We start from the raw sequence: 15,379 nt of genomic DNA, 5'->3' as shown, positions 1-15,379 counted from the left end.
GGGAAAAAGACTGATTCCTGTGTACAGACTAAGTTCTCCTGGTTTCGTGCGGACTTCAGCAAGGTGCTGTTGTTTCCACAAGGTGATCTTCCACTATTGTAGTTATTTTACAGAGTGACGAGTTTCAACTTCGACCAAGGTCATTGTGAATCCACTCAGCGGGGGCGGCTCAAGATTTTCCCATTCCTCTGTTTTTTCTCTTGAGCGTGAGCTGCTTAGCACCCGCGTCACCATCTGCCGCGCTGCCATTCTGGTAAGGAAGGATCTCAGGGCGGGTAAAAAACAACAAAATATCAATCCCAGAATGATTATTGTTGCGATTGCTACAGCTCCAGCTTTGTTTCCTGGTTCCACAGTCTCCTGATCCCCATGGTATATCAGTTACTTGGGTGTTAGGTTTCTCTGATGCACATACTACACACTCTTTCCCATCACTGTTTCTCCGACCTGTATACTCAGCCCATTTCCACCATTTGTTTTTCTGCGCTTTTCCCCAAATAGTATTTGTGCTCACTAATCGTTCACGTTTTGTTCGTCTTAATACTCTATCTTCCTGATTCTGCACCCTTATGTCTTCTGTATCCCATTCTCCTTTTCTATGGGTCACGGAAGTCCCTAAGGGAAATAGTTTCCAAGTCCCAGGTGGGGAATGGGGCCCCTTCCCTGTCCTCACCTCCCTCGGCACCTTGACTAATAGGCTCAGGCTGGGCATTTGTATCATCAGCCAGCTCATGTACAGAACTACTTTCATCATCCTCTATTCTTTTTGTTCTTCCTTGGCTCTGTTCCTCCTCCCCACGATTCTCCCCGTGTATTTCTATTTCTTCCTCGCTATCACCTCTATCCACTCTGTGTACTTCTTCAATTTCCCTTCTCTCCCCCACCCCTGGTACCGTTCTGGTACAATGGTTTAAGTGATACCACAGTGTACTGCCTTCTACTTGCAACGCCGTGGGAGACACTTTGGTGACTTCAAACGGTCCTTCTCGTCTCGGTTCGTTCCAACGTCTCCGGAACTTTCTGATGTATACTCGATCTTCAGGTTTGATCTGATGTTCTGTTACCGGATTCTCCTCCTCCTTGGCTTTTTCCTGTTCAAATATAGTTCTATGTATAACAGTTAATTGTTGTATATATTCTTTTGTGCTTTGATCTAAACATTCTAGCGTAGGACCTCCTGATCCCCTGATCTTGGGTACCGGCATTACTCTTCCTGTCATCATTTCATGTGGGCTCAAATGTGTGATTCTGTTTTCCTGACTCCTGTACTGCATTAGAGCCAATGGCAGAGCATCTATCCAGTTTTTCCCTGTTTCACTGCAAATTTTGCTTATTTTAGCCTTAAGGGTCCCGTTTGCTCTCTCCACCATTCCTTGGGATTGAGGGTGATATACGCATCCAAACTTCTGCTTTATTCGGAGTGCCGAGAGTGTCTCTCTCAGTGCCCTTCCTATAAAAGCAGATCCATTGTCTGAACTTAATTGCGTGGGTATGCCAAATCTTGGGATAATTTCTTTTGACAGGAAGTTAATCACCGTTCCAGATCCTTGATCTTTGGATGGCGTTGCTTCTATCCATCTGCTGAATCTATCAATAATCACTAACATGTATCTTTTCCCCCTCACCACCTTTCCCATATCCACATAGTCCATGCATAGATGTTTAAATGGTCCTTCAGGAATGGGTATATGCCCTATTGGGGCAGTAATGCCCTTCCTGATGTTATTCTGAGCACACACCTCACACTGACTTAGTATGTAGTCAATCGAGTTTTGCAGGTATGGTGACCAGAATCCTTCCTTCTTGATCTTTCTAGCCACTTCTCCTCTTGCACAGTGGTCCACTCCATGCGCTTCGCTAATTAGTACGGTTAGTAATGATGTGGGTGCTATGACTAATCCCTCCCCATTTCTCCATATCCTGTCCTGTTGTCCCTGTAGTGCTCCTCTATCTTTCCACATTGCCTTTTCAGCTACAGAGGTTTCCTCCTGTAACTGTGCTACATCTTCTAATGTGATCTGAGGTTCGATATCCCCCGTACCTGGCCCTGGGTGCGGCCTTGCTATTTCTACTGGGGCTATCGTAGCCTCAATGCATCCTGACGCTTCTTTAGCTGCCTTGTCGGCTTTGGTGTTTCCCTGTGTGATGCTGTCTGCTCCCTTTTTATGCGCCTGACACTTAATTATGGCTAATTCCCTTGGACCCATCATGGCCCTTATTAAAGCCCTGATTTGACCTTCGTGTTGTATTGGTCCTCCTCCGCTTTTCATAAATCCCCTTTGCTTCCATATTGCCCCGAACAGATGGCAGACCCCGTGGGCATAGGCCGAATCAGTATAAATTTCCACCGCTTCCCCGTTTGCTAGCTCACATGCTCTGGTCAATGCTTTAAGCTCTGCTAATTGGGCCGAACAGGGCTGTTCACATTTCTCTGCTTCTATAACTTCAAGTGTTTCCCCTTTCTGTTCAACTATGGCATAGCCTGCGTGGTTTCCTAAGTGATCCCTGTAACATGAGCCATCTACATACAGTATCCTTTTCCCTTCTGTCACTAGTCCCTCTGCTCTTAAACCTTTTCTCAGTTTCATAAATGTTTTTGCTTCTCTTAAGCATTCATGTTCTTCTCCTTCATGAGGTAATGGCATGTAATCAGCTGGATTTACTCTGTTGCACTTTATTATCGTGATATCTGGAAATGTAGTTAGCATTCGATAATGATGGATCCTAGCAGGTGTCAGCACAAATTTTCCTTGCTCAATCAATTCAGCTACCTTATGGTATACATGTATGTTTATCGGATATCCCATTGTGACCGTAGCTGCCTTTTCGTACGCCCACCAAGCTGCTGCCAGACCTTGATAGCACGGAGGGTATCCCATCGCTACGTCGTCTAGCTTGGTACTGTAATATGCTACAGCCTGCCTTCGTCTACCCTTGCAATTTTCCTGCATTAACACTGCTGTAGCAAATCCGGCTTCTCTGTTACTCACAAATAAGTCAAAGGGCTTGTCATAGGTCGGTAAAGCCAAGGCTGGTGCCTGTGCCATTTCTCTTTTCACGTTTTCAAATGCGTCTGAAGCATCTTTATCCCATTTTAGTTTGGCTTTTAATTCGTCACACCCTGCCTCCTTCATTATCTTTCGTAGTGCCTGCGTTTTTTCGGCATAGCTTTCCACCCATTCTGAACTGAATCCTGTCATTCCCAAAAATGTCATCATTTGTCCCACCGTCTGTGGTTTCGGAACCTTTAGTACTGCTTCTATTTGCTGTGAAGCTATCTCCTTCTGTCCTGCTGATATTTCTCTTCCCAAGTATTCTACCTTTTTCTGGCACAGCTGCAGCTTTTTCCTGGAAACTTTATGACCCCCTTCTGCTAGTCTTTTCAATAGTTTTAAACTATCCTTCCTGCACTGTTCTTGTGTTCCTGTGCATAATAATAAATCATCCACATATTGTATCAGTGTTCCTTCCAACTGTATTCCTTCTAAATCTGCTCTCAACACCTGATTGAATACATGTGGGGAATGTTTAAATCCTTGGGGCATCCTATTGTATGTGTATTGTTTCCCCTCGTACGTAAATGCAAAGAGATACTGACTTTCTTGAGCTAGTGGCACACTAAAAAATGCCGAACATAGGTCTATTACAGTAAACCATCTACATTCAGGTGGTATATTTGTCATCAAGGTATAAGGGTTTGGAACCTCTGCTGGCATATCTTCCACTACCTCATTAATTGCCCTTAGGTCATGCACCAATCTCCATTTTTCTCCGTCCGCCTTTTTCACTGGTAGTAGCGGTGTATTACACCTGCTCCGGGTTTCTTTTAATACCCCTGCTTCTATCAATCCCTTAATTGTCCCTCTAATTCCTTCAATTGCTTCTGTCTTGATTGGGTATTGCGGCCTATACGGCCCCTGACGTCCTATCTTTAATCTGACTTCAACTGGATTAGCGTTTTTGACCCTCCCTACATCCGTGTCCTGTCTGGACCACAACTCCTGCGGGAGGGAGTTCAAATCCTGCTCTAACCTCTCTCTCCACTCCAGTCCCTGTTTCTCGATTTGCACTCCTATTGTTATCTGCTTCGGTTTCCCAAGCATTTTAACATCCAAAATTATTTTCGTCATTTGTCCATTGCTGGACGTCCAAGTATCTACATTGTCTGTCTGGACAAATTCTAAATCTTGTGCTCTCAACACCATTGGTCCTAGGTCTTTTGATCTGTATCCTGGATTCACTTTCAATGTGACATGTGGCTCCGCCCCAGATACAGAGAACCATTTGTTAACCCATTCATTCCTAACAATGGTGAGGGCTACTCCCTCTAGTCCGATTAAAATACTTCCTGACTTTATTTCCTGTTCTCGTCCTGCCTCCCTTTCCCATTTCTCCTGTATCTCAGGTTCCTGCCCTTCATCAAATATCATTGTACTGTGTAATTCTGTTCTTGGCCATTTGGCTTGTGGAACCCAAGTGTTTATAAGCTTTCCCCAAACTTCCCATATCTGTTTTTTAACTTGTTCCTCTATATCTCCCAACCAATATACATTAACCCCTTCCTTTCCTGGTATTTCAAGTGGATACATTCCCATCAAATCAATTCCTTGTTCAGTGCATTCTAATTTCAGTCCTAAACCTAGGATTGCATCCCTTCCCAATAGATTTAAAGGAGTTTTATCACATACTAAAATAGGTACATGGGTTGTCTTATTTCCAATGGTAACAGGCACCGGCGTCGTCATTCGAGCTAATGTTACTTTCCCCGAGAACCCCACAGTTTTTACAAACTGGTTTGACAATGGTAAGTGATCCGCATACTTCGTTTGCATGCACGTACATGTGGCGCCGGTGTCTATCATCATGGGGACCTCGATCCCTCCTACTCTAACGTTAACTATAGGTTCCTGCTCTGCAGTTTCTGTTATCTGTATGTGCTGTCCTACCATTTCGGGGTTCTCTGGGCCTCCCTATGGGGAATTCTGATGGTTTACCGGCCCTTGAAACATCGGGATGCTGTTTGGCGATCCTTGGATCAGTTGTTGGCCTGTCTGCTGCTGGTTTTCTCCCTGTCTGGGGAAATTCCGCGGGCAATTCCTTTTTATGTGCCCTGCCTCCCCGCACCCCCAACACACACCTGAAGGGCCAGGCAGTGGTCCCTGTCTCGGAGTCTGATGATTAACCTGTCCCTGTCCTCTCTGATTCTGATAGGGTGGCCTACCACCTCCCTGTCCTTTCCCATTTCTATTCCAGTCAGTCTGACTTTGCAGGGCGTATGGGTTTTGATAATTTAGGCCATAGGCTCCTGGGTTCATGGACAGTGGGAAGGCAGAAATGTTATAGGTTATGACGGGCTGGCCTCCATCTCCGCTCCCCCCTTTGATTAGTGCAGGTATTTCCTCTGGCTTTTGCTCCACCATCATTGGTGCTATTTTTCTGGGTGCGAGATCCTCTTTTGCCTTCAGTTTATCCTTGCTTTTGATCTCCTCCAACTGTGCCTGAAGGAGTTTACGTTGTACCTCCTTCAGCTGTTTGTCTGCATTCTTTTCATCTTTGCGATGTCTCTCTACTGCATGGGCAACATAATCCACAAACTCTCGGTAATTTTTTGAGTCCAAGCCCACCACTTCCTCCAGCCTTGTCTTAGCTGGGGCTGGCAAGCCCTCTAGGATTGCAGCCCGGAACATGGAGTTGGTCAGTGGGTCTATTAGAATGTCCCTCTCCGTGTCCCTTCTCCACCTTTTTAATTGATTCTCCACATACACCACTGCATTCTCCTCCTCACCCAGTGGCTCTCCCTTTAGGGTTTTTACATCCATTCGATTGGGGTACATATCCCGCAGTGCCTGCCAGATGTCTTGGCGGTACTGGTCCATTAGTATCCCATCCACCGCTGGGTCATAAGCTGTGGTCGGGATGCCAGCACGTCTCATTACTTCCGCCATTTGGTCCATTCCTAGCACCTTTGTCAGGAGAGCTTTGATGTCGCCCAGTGCCATCCTTTTTCCCACCATCCCTGCCTCCAACTGTCCAATCCACCTTCCAGCCCCATCCAAAATATTGGGTAATTCATTAATTAAATTAGGCAAATCCTGACCTGACCAAGGGATATACTGCGGTCTGCCACCCTTCAGAATCACCGGGAATACCCTTTTCCCTCTCCTATCCACATCTGGAAACTTTACAGGTGGGTGCCTTTCCCGCCTTGATTTTCTTTGCACCCCTAACACTGATTGCCTCCCTTCGTCTTCACTACTCTCTTCTGTTTCTCCTTCCATCTCTCTATATCTTGTCTCTTTTCTCTCTCCCTTTGTGCCCTTCCCTCCTTCGTCATCTGTTCTATGTCATATTCTCCCTCAAAATTCATTGTGCCTGATATAACTGGGTACAGTCCCGTGGAGCTCTGTTTCTCTAAGTATGGGGGTGGGGCTACGTTTGGATCTTCCAATTTTGCTTTTTCCTCAAGTTGTACTGGCATCTGCATTCTACCTCCCCTCCATACCCCTCTTCTCTCTTTCCCTTCTTGTTGGAATAGGGCTAATATCTCTAACTCCTTTTCTCGCTTTTCCCTTCTTTTGCTCGTTTTATCCTTAATCTTATAGTTCTTTATCATTCCCTTCTGGTCCTCACACCTCTCTATGGACCATGTGCCTTCCTCCGGCCACTGTGTATTGGTCTTATTTGTTCTTTTGGCCCATTTTTTAGAGACGTGTTCTATATCTCCCCTAAGGGCTGGGAACTTATCCCCTAACATCTCCACTGGTGTCTTAACTTGGTGCGCCATTACTCATCTTTTTGGATCACTGTCGCAATTTTTGTCACTTAGTCTGTCAGAGTTAGGTATCACAGTGATTATTACTTGCTGTATTGTTTTTCCGTGCTCAGTCCCCTGTTTACCTTTCCTTTGGATTTCTTTTGCCAATATCTGTAATTCTAACCGGGGTCCTGATATCCACTTCCCCGTAGTCCCCTGTCCCGGCACTATTTTCCTCTCCCGGGCCAGAGGGTAGTAGGTTTTCACTTGCTCGTCTATGTGTATAAGAATCCTGTATCGGTCAGATCCCTTTATTAATTTCTCTAGGGTTTCCAATTTTATTTCGTCTATCCAATTCCTATCGACTACTCTTTCCCATTTTACATACGGCCACTCATTCTTTATCTCCTCTAAGTTAATTATGTGTGTAATCTTTTTCCAATCCAGTGTTGCTTCCGTTTTTGTTATTATTCAAAGATTAGTTATTTTCAATCTTGTCACCAGGCAGTTTTGTCAGGGTAATTTTTCAAGTTGTTAGTTATTACCCTACCTATGTTCCGACTCTCTCTCTTATTTCTGTCCTTCACGCTGTTTTCTCAGACCAGTTTGTTCAAATTGGTCTTTTACTTCCTCTATTCTAGCTGCTACTCCCCTTTCCTGTGGTTAAAATCCACTCCTGTGCTTTTGGCTACTGTATTAGGTCAGAGAGTGATCTCTCACTGATCTCTCTCCCTCTCGGTTGACGTCCCTTACCCGAGGTCCTGGGTAGGTTTGGACTGGCAGATTTTCCCACACTTACTCTCTTCTGGGCAAGTCGTGACCTGAAAAACCCGCTCCAAACCGCTTGACTTAACCTAATTGCATTACTTTAGCTTTCGGCCTTTTTCCCGTCTCACTTTTTACCCATTCACAGACAATACAGTATTCGCAGCGCGCTTTTGCATGCAAAAATTCTGCTCTTCGGATCAGACTCAGTCTCTCAAAATTTTTACACAATTTGGTTTTACCTGTGCAGGATATCTTTTTGGGTTGGGGAGATCCAGGACCAGCAGAGAGCCGGGCGCACCGGGCCTCGAGAAAACCCCTTTCTGACAACAAGGATTTACATGCATGCAAGTCTGCTTACCTTGTTGACAGAAGGCCGGCTGGGGACTTCTCGGTTCCGGTCGGACCACCGTCTCCGCTACTCCTTCCAGATGCTTTTCTGGGCGATCTCTCACCAACCCTGCTCGCAGCGCCAATTTTGTCGTGGTTCCCCAGGACGACAATTTATTCACATCAATTAAAACAGAGAGTCTGAGCAGCGATCTTCCAAGCAATAGACTTTATTTCTCAGCACAAGAGATAAAGTCGGGAACGTCCGGAACACTCCAAAGAGCCCTTGGGCTTACACTCTTTTATGTACATTTCAGCCTCATATCTCAAGATCCTCCTCTCCCTTTTACAGCCTGTCCTTGGTTGTTATCTTACCCTACAGCCCGACCTTTCTTTGGCCACCATTAGTTTTAGTTGACCCTTTATCTGTTTTCTTTGCAATCGGTCGCTCCCTGTTATATCTCGTTGTCTCTTAAACCATGGTGGTTATAACTCTTGCTCTTATCTGAATTTTTCTGTTTGTACAATAATCGTGGTTTTGTAGACTAAGGCCGAATGTGTTTAGAAGAAAAGACATTCAGAAGAAAAAGACATTCTCTCTGCTGATTTATGGTCCACTATTAAGTTGAACCACCGAGCAGTCTTCCTTGTTTTCTTAAGTGACTATTGTCTGCTTTCCTTAATTAGTGATTGCTATATTACTTCTCTAGTTTCTCCACTTTGATCATATCGACTACACTTGATTATATTAGGTCACACAAAGTTACTTTAGGTTACATACTCATCTCACTATTCACCTAAATCTACTTTATCATTTCACTAAGACCTAAATCTACTTTATCATTTTACTAAAACCTGTGAATCTGAATTCCATACTAAACTCATACAATATCCAGTACAATTTCCCTTACAAGTGAATCTGAATTTCATACTAAACTCATACAATATCCAGTACAATTTCCCTTACAGATTCTGCAAGCAAGAGATGGATGACAATCTATGTCACAATCAGGCCCTAACTATCATAAGGACCTGAAGTTTAACTAGGAGTGAACTGTTCAGTTTGTTACCATGACTGAAAGTGAGATTCTGTTGGGGCATGGGGAGGTAGGTGGTGGCCTCGTGGTATTATCGCTAGACTATTGATCCAGAGACCCAGGATAATACTCTGGGGACCCGGGTTCAAATCCCACCATGGCAGATGGTGAAATTTGAATTAAATTTAAAAACATCTGGAATTAAGAATCTACTGATGACTATGAAACCATTGTTGATTGTTGGAAATACCCATCTGGTTCACTAATGTCCTTCAGGAAAGGAAATCTGCCGTCCTTATCTGCCTACATGTGACGTTTACCAGACCCACAGCAATGTGGTTGACTCTCAAATGCTCTCGGGCAACTAAGGATGGATAATAAATGCTGGCCCAGCCAGCGATGCCCATGTCCCACGAATGAATAACAAATGATATAGACTTTTATTGCAGTATTGTGAATATCTGATTTCAAAATTCATATATTGAGAATATAGCTTATTAGATTAATAGAAAATGTAAAATAAATAGAAACACCTGATTTTTAAAAATTCTTCCATGGTATATGAGCTGCTACAGTGCATCAGTATGTTGATAGTTGGAGTTTCAGCAATGATAATGCCTTTGAATGTCATGGGGAGATGCTCAAGGGGAGATGCTTAGACGTGCTGGTTAGATGCATTGGCCATGCATCTCTGGTGGGACCGCCCCGGACGTTCCCTCCGGTGGGGCCGCCCCGGACATTCTCCCTCAGAACAGGCGCTGGAGTGTGGCGGACTAGGGGATTTTCACAGTAACTTTATTGCAGTGTTAATGAAGCCAGCTTGTGACTAATAGATAAACTTTAACTTTTAGATTCTCTTTCATTGGAGATGGTTATTGTTTGGCACTTGTGTGGCACAAATGTAATTTGCCATTTATCAGCCCAAACCTGAATGTTGCCCTGGTTTTGCTGCATATGAGTATAGTCCGCTTGAGTATCTGAGGAGTTGCAGATGGTCTGAAAATCGTGCAGTCATCAACAAACACTAACCCCCTCCCTCAAAAGTAAATGAAATTCAAACCTGTGTCTGTGTGATAAAGTAAAAAGTGAGAAAACTTATAACAATGGATTGTCCATTAAAGATATAAATTATTCATATAGGTTACACTTTCAAAACAGCCTTTTGATTCTAAAAGATAATTAGTTCATATCTCTGTTAGGAACATTCTGAGAATGCCACATTGCTATGGAGATGGGCTATAAAGAGGAGGTATCTTTTTATTTGTGTTTTTCTCACATAAAACAAGCAGTTCAGGTCATGACCAGGCAGAGAGAGAGCGAGTCTGTGGAGTTGTGGGAACTGATTGGGAGAGACCAACCTGTGTTTGTTCTAAAACAGGACAATGAATGTAGAGGTCATTATGAACGATGGATGTTCCTGATGTTTAAGTCACTGAGCACAAATGCATTGAGGCTGAAAAGTCTACAGCAATTAGTTTTGAAGCAGAGTTAGGGGTAGACATAGCCAAAAGCTAATGGAAGGATCCTCATGAAATCTGGTACCTTGACAAATATCTCCCCATAAGCCTTGGATAGATATCAGAATGAGTTTTGGAGAGCTATGGCTCACTTGGTTTGATTCCAGAGGAGAAGGAAATTAACACTTAAGATATTGTAAACTCTTGGGTGGAATTGGGAATTAAAAGGGGAACTGGTTTTATATCCTTCAGAGTTTCACTCATGAGATTTGGGCGTCACCAGCACTCATTGTCCATCCCTAATTGCCCTTGATTTGCTTGGCTATTTTAGAGGGCAATATAAGAGTCAACCACATTGCTGTAGCTCTGGAGTCACTTGTAGTCATGATGTGGAAATGCCGGCGTTGGACTGGGGTAAACACAGTAAGAAGTTGAGAGCCTTTTTCCTCGGATGGTGATAGCTAGCACGAGGGGACATAGCTTTAAATTGAGGGGTGATAGATACAGGACAGATGTCAGAGGTAGGTTCTTCACTCAGAGAGTAGTAAGGGCGTGGAATGCCCTGCCTGCAGCAGTAGTGGACTCGCCAACATTAAGGGCATTTAAATGGTCGTTGGATAAACATATGGATGATATTGGAATAGTGTAGGTTAGATGGGCTTTCGATTGGTTTCACAGGTCGGCGCAACATCGAGGGCTGAAGGGCCTGTACTGCGCTGTTATGTTCTATATTTAAGTCTCTCAACACCAGGTTAAAGTCCAACAGGTTTATTTGGTAGCAAAAGCCACTAGCTTTCGGAGCGCTGCTCCTTCAACAGGTAAGTGGGAGTTCTGTTCACAAACAGGGCATATAAAGACACAAACTCAATTTACAAAATAATGGTTGGAATGTGAGTCTTTACAGGTAATCAAGTCTTAAAGGTACAGACAATGCGAGTGGAGAGAGGGTTAAGCACAGTTAAAGAGATGTGTATTGTCTCCAGCCAGGACAGTTAGTGAGATTTTGCAAGCCCAGGCAAGTCATGGCGGTTACAGATAGTGTGACATGAACCCAAGATCCCGGTTGAGGCCGTCCTCGTGCGCGGAACTTGGCTATCAGTCTCTGCTCAGCGACTCTGTGTTTTCATGTGTCGTGAAGGCCGTCTTGGAGAACGCATACCCGAAGATCAGAGGCCGAATACCCGTGACTGCTAAAGTGTTCCCCAACAGGAAGAGAACACTCTTGCCTAGTGATTGTCGAGCGGTGTTCATTCACCCGTTGTCGTTGATGAGGGCTTTTAGATAAGCACATGAATGTGCAAGGAATTGAGGGATATGGATTAAGGGCAGGAAGTGGGAATTATTTTAATTTGCTGTTGATATTGGGCTAAAGAGCCTGCCCTGTGCTATACTGTTCTACGTTCTTTACGGATTTAGAGGAGTATACGGGATGTAGGAAGGAGCTTAAGAAGGAAATTAGGAGAGCGAGAAGGGGTCATGAGAAGGCCTTGGCGGGTAAGATTAAGGAGAATCCCAAGGCTTTCTACAAATATGTCAAGAGTAAAAGGATGAGATGTGAAGGCATAGGACCCTTAAAAGGTGAAGGGGGAAAAGTTTGTGCGGAACCGTTAGAAATGGCGGAGCTGCTTAATGAATACTTTACCTCGGTATTCACGGTGGAAAGGGATCTGGGTGGTTGTACTGCTGGTTTGCGGTGGACAGAAAGGATCGAGCATGTGGACATAAAGAAAGAGGATGTGTTGGAACTATTGAATGGCATCAAGGTTGGTAAGTCGCCGGGACCGGATGGGATGTACCCCAGGTTACTGTGGGAGGCGAGGGAGGAGATTGCGGAGCCTTTGGCGATGATCTTTGCATCGTCGATGGAGACGGGAGAGGTTCCGGAGGATTGGAGGATTGCAGATGTGGTCCCTATATTCAAGAAAGGGAACAGGGACAGCCCGGGAAATTACCGACCGGTGAGTCTAACCTCAGTGGTTGGTAAGTTGATGGAGAGGATCCTGAGAGACAGGATTTATGATCATCTAGAGAAGTTTAGTATGATCAAAAGTAGTCAGCACGGCTTTGTCAAGGGCAGGTCGTGCCTTACGAGCCTGGTTGAGTTCTTTGAAAATGTGACCAAACACATTGACGATGGAAGAGCGGTGGATGTGGTCTATATGGACTTCAGCAAGGCGTTCGATAAGGTCCCCCATGCAAGACTTCTTGAGAAAGTGAGAGGGCATGGGATCCAAGGGGCTGTTGCCTTGTGGATCCAGAACTGGCTTGCCTGCAGAAGGCAGAGAGTGGCTGTGGAGGGGTCTTTCTCTGCATGGAGGTCAGTGACCAGTGGAGTGCCCCAGGGATCTGTTCTGGGACCCTTGCTGTTTGTCATTTTCATAAATGACCTGGATGAGGAAGTGGAGGGATGGGTTGGTAAGTTTGCTGACGACACCAAGGTAGGTGATGTTGTGGATAGTTTGGAGGGATGTCAGAAGTTGCAGCGAGACATAGATAGAATGCAAGACTGGGCGGAGAAGTGGCAGATGGACTTCAACCCGGATAAGTGTGTGGTGATCCATTTTGGCAGATCCAATGGGATGAAGCAGCAGTATAATATGAAGGGTACCATTCTTAGCAGTGTAGAGGATCAGAAGGACCTTGGGGTCCGGGTCCATAGGACTCTTAAATCGGCCTCGCAAGTGGAGGATGCGGTCAAGAAGGCGTACGGCGTACTGGCCTTCATTAATCGAGGGATTGAGTTTAGGAGTCGGGAGATAATGCTGCAGCTTTATAGGACCCTGGTTAGACCCCACTTGGAGTACTGCGCGCAGTTCTGGTCACCTCATTACAGGAAAGATGTTGAAGCCATTGAAAGGGTGCAGAGGAGATTTACAAGGATGTTGCCTGGATTGGGGGGCATGCCTTATGAGGATAGGTTGAGGGAGCTTGGTCTCTTCTCCCTGGAGAGACGAAGGATGAGAGGTGACCTGATAGAGGTTTACAAGATGTTGAGAGGTCTGGATAGGGTAGACTCCCAGAGGCTATTTCCAAGGGCTGAAATGGTTGCTACGAGAGGACACAGGTTTAAGGTGCTGGGGGGTAGGTACAGAGGAGATGTCAGGGGTAAGTTTTTCACTCAGAGGGTGGTGGGTGAGTGGAATCGGCTGACGTCGGTGGTGGTGGAGGCAAACTCGTTGGGGTCTTTTAAGAGACTTCTGGATGAGTACATGGGATTTAATGGGATTGAGGGCTATAGATAGGCCTAGAGGTGGGGATGTGATCGGCGCAACTTGTGGGCCGAAGGGCCTGTTTGTGCTGTGGCTTTCTATGTTCTATGTTTCTTGAATTTATGATGTAATATTGGTGAAACATTAATATTTAAGAGAAGTCCTTAGTTGCAGGGAGGTTATTTTCACTGATCTCATATCTCAAATGTATGACTTAAACATTATCAGCCTCTGGAGACAGAATACTGCAGTGTTAAAATTCATTAAAGAAATGAGAAATTGGCAGTTGTACTTCTTTCATTTGACAGTATTTCTTTCAATTAGGTAAAACGATTCCTGGATGGGGCATGGAATTCTCCTGATTTTGTCAAACGTTACAGGGACATGTACTTGAAGTTGAAGAATGCCATGGAGGAACTATTTGGGCAACAGATGGCCTTTGTATTAGCACTGCGCAAGGGCTTTGCAGCAGCACTCCTTCAGCTATCACATCTCACTGCCATGCACGTAAGTGAAAAGGTTGTTCACCATCAAACAATTCCAGCTGCTTATCTCACATTGACAAAATCCTGTAGGCACTGAGGTTCCGGGTACAAACAGAACAGAAGAACCTGAGAAACAGGAGCAGGAGTGGGCCATTTGGCCCCTTGATCCTGCTCTGCTATTTAATATGATTGTGGTCTTAACTGCTCCTCCCATAACCTTGTAGTTGTATTTTCACTGATTAAGTAAAATCTATCTAACTCAGCCTTGAATATATTCAATGATCCAGTCTCCACTAGTTTCATGGAGAGCCCTCAGAGACAAAATTGCTCCTTATCTCTCTCTCAAAGGAGAGAGCCCTTATTTTTAAATAACGTTGCCAAGTTCTAGATTTGACTATGAGGGAAAACATACTCTCAGCATCTAACTTGTAAAGTCCCCTCAGAATCTTATATGTTTCAATAAGATCACCCCCTCAGCCTTCTAAACTCTCATGTGTATAGACTCAATCTGCCCAACCTTCCCTACAAGAACAGGTCAGAGGTTGGGAATTCTGCAGCGAGTAGCTCATCTCCTGACTCCCCAAAGCCTTTCCATCATCTACAAGGCACAATTTAAGAGTATAATAGAATACTCTCCACTGGATGCATGCAACCCCAACCAGGACAAAACAGCCTGCTTGATTGGTACTCCATCCTACCCATTCCCTCAGGTTTAGACAGTGGCGAAGTAGTATTGTCACTGAACTAGCAATTCACAGACCGGGTCGAATGCCCTGGGGACATGAGTTCAAATCCCACCACAGCAGTGAATGGAATTTGAATTTAATATATAAATTTGGAATTAAAAGCTAGTTGCAGGTGACCATGAAACTATTGTCATTAAAAACCTACCTGGTTCACTAATGTCCTTTGGGGAAGGAAATCTGCTGTCTTTACCTGGTCTGGTCTCCATGTGACTCCAGAGCCACATCAATGTGGTTGATACTTAACTGCCCTCCAAAAAGGCCGAGCAAGCCATTAGGGATGGACAACAAAAACTGGCACATTCCGTGAAAGAACTGCACAGTGGCAGCAATGTGTACCAGTTACTAGATGCACTTCAACAACTCGCCAAGGCTCCTTCAACAGCACCTTCCAAACCCTCAACCTCTCCCATCTAGAAGGACAAGAGCAACAGATGTGTGGAGACACCACCACACGTCTGATTAGTTTAAAGATCTCTTTACAGCTCCAGTTATTGCACTGGTGCCCTTGAGGTTCAAGTGAAACTCTGCCCAACAGAGCAGTTCCTCTTTCCCCGGTACTGGTGGCAGTATCATAGAGTCATACAGTACAGAAGAGG

At 44.8% G+C, this 15,379-nt stretch overlaps 1 protein-coding gene across 2 annotated transcripts in view; it reads left to right on the top strand.

The window, feature by feature from the left end:
- cul9 (cullin 9) overlaps positions 1-15,379 on the top strand; it is a 284,868-nt gene that overhangs the window by 156,283 nt on the left and 113,206 nt on the right. For both annotated transcript variants that reach the window (XM_078212153.1, XM_078212152.1), the window contains exon 22: positions 13,877-14,059. In XM_078212153.1, coding sequence (XP_078068279.1) covers positions 13,877-14,059 — 183 coding nt within the window. The remainder of the gene's footprint in view (positions 1-13,876; positions 14,060-15,379) is intronic.

This window comes from Mustelus asterias, chromosome 5, assembly GCF_964213995.1.
Source record: "Mustelus asterias chromosome 5, sMusAst1.hap1.1, whole genome shotgun sequence".
Classification (NCBI taxonomy): Eukaryota; Metazoa; Chordata; class Chondrichthyes; order Carcharhiniformes; family Triakidae; genus Mustelus; species Mustelus asterias.
Note: the sequence above shows the minus strand (reverse complement) of the source record. Positions and strands in the feature narration are given on the sequence as shown.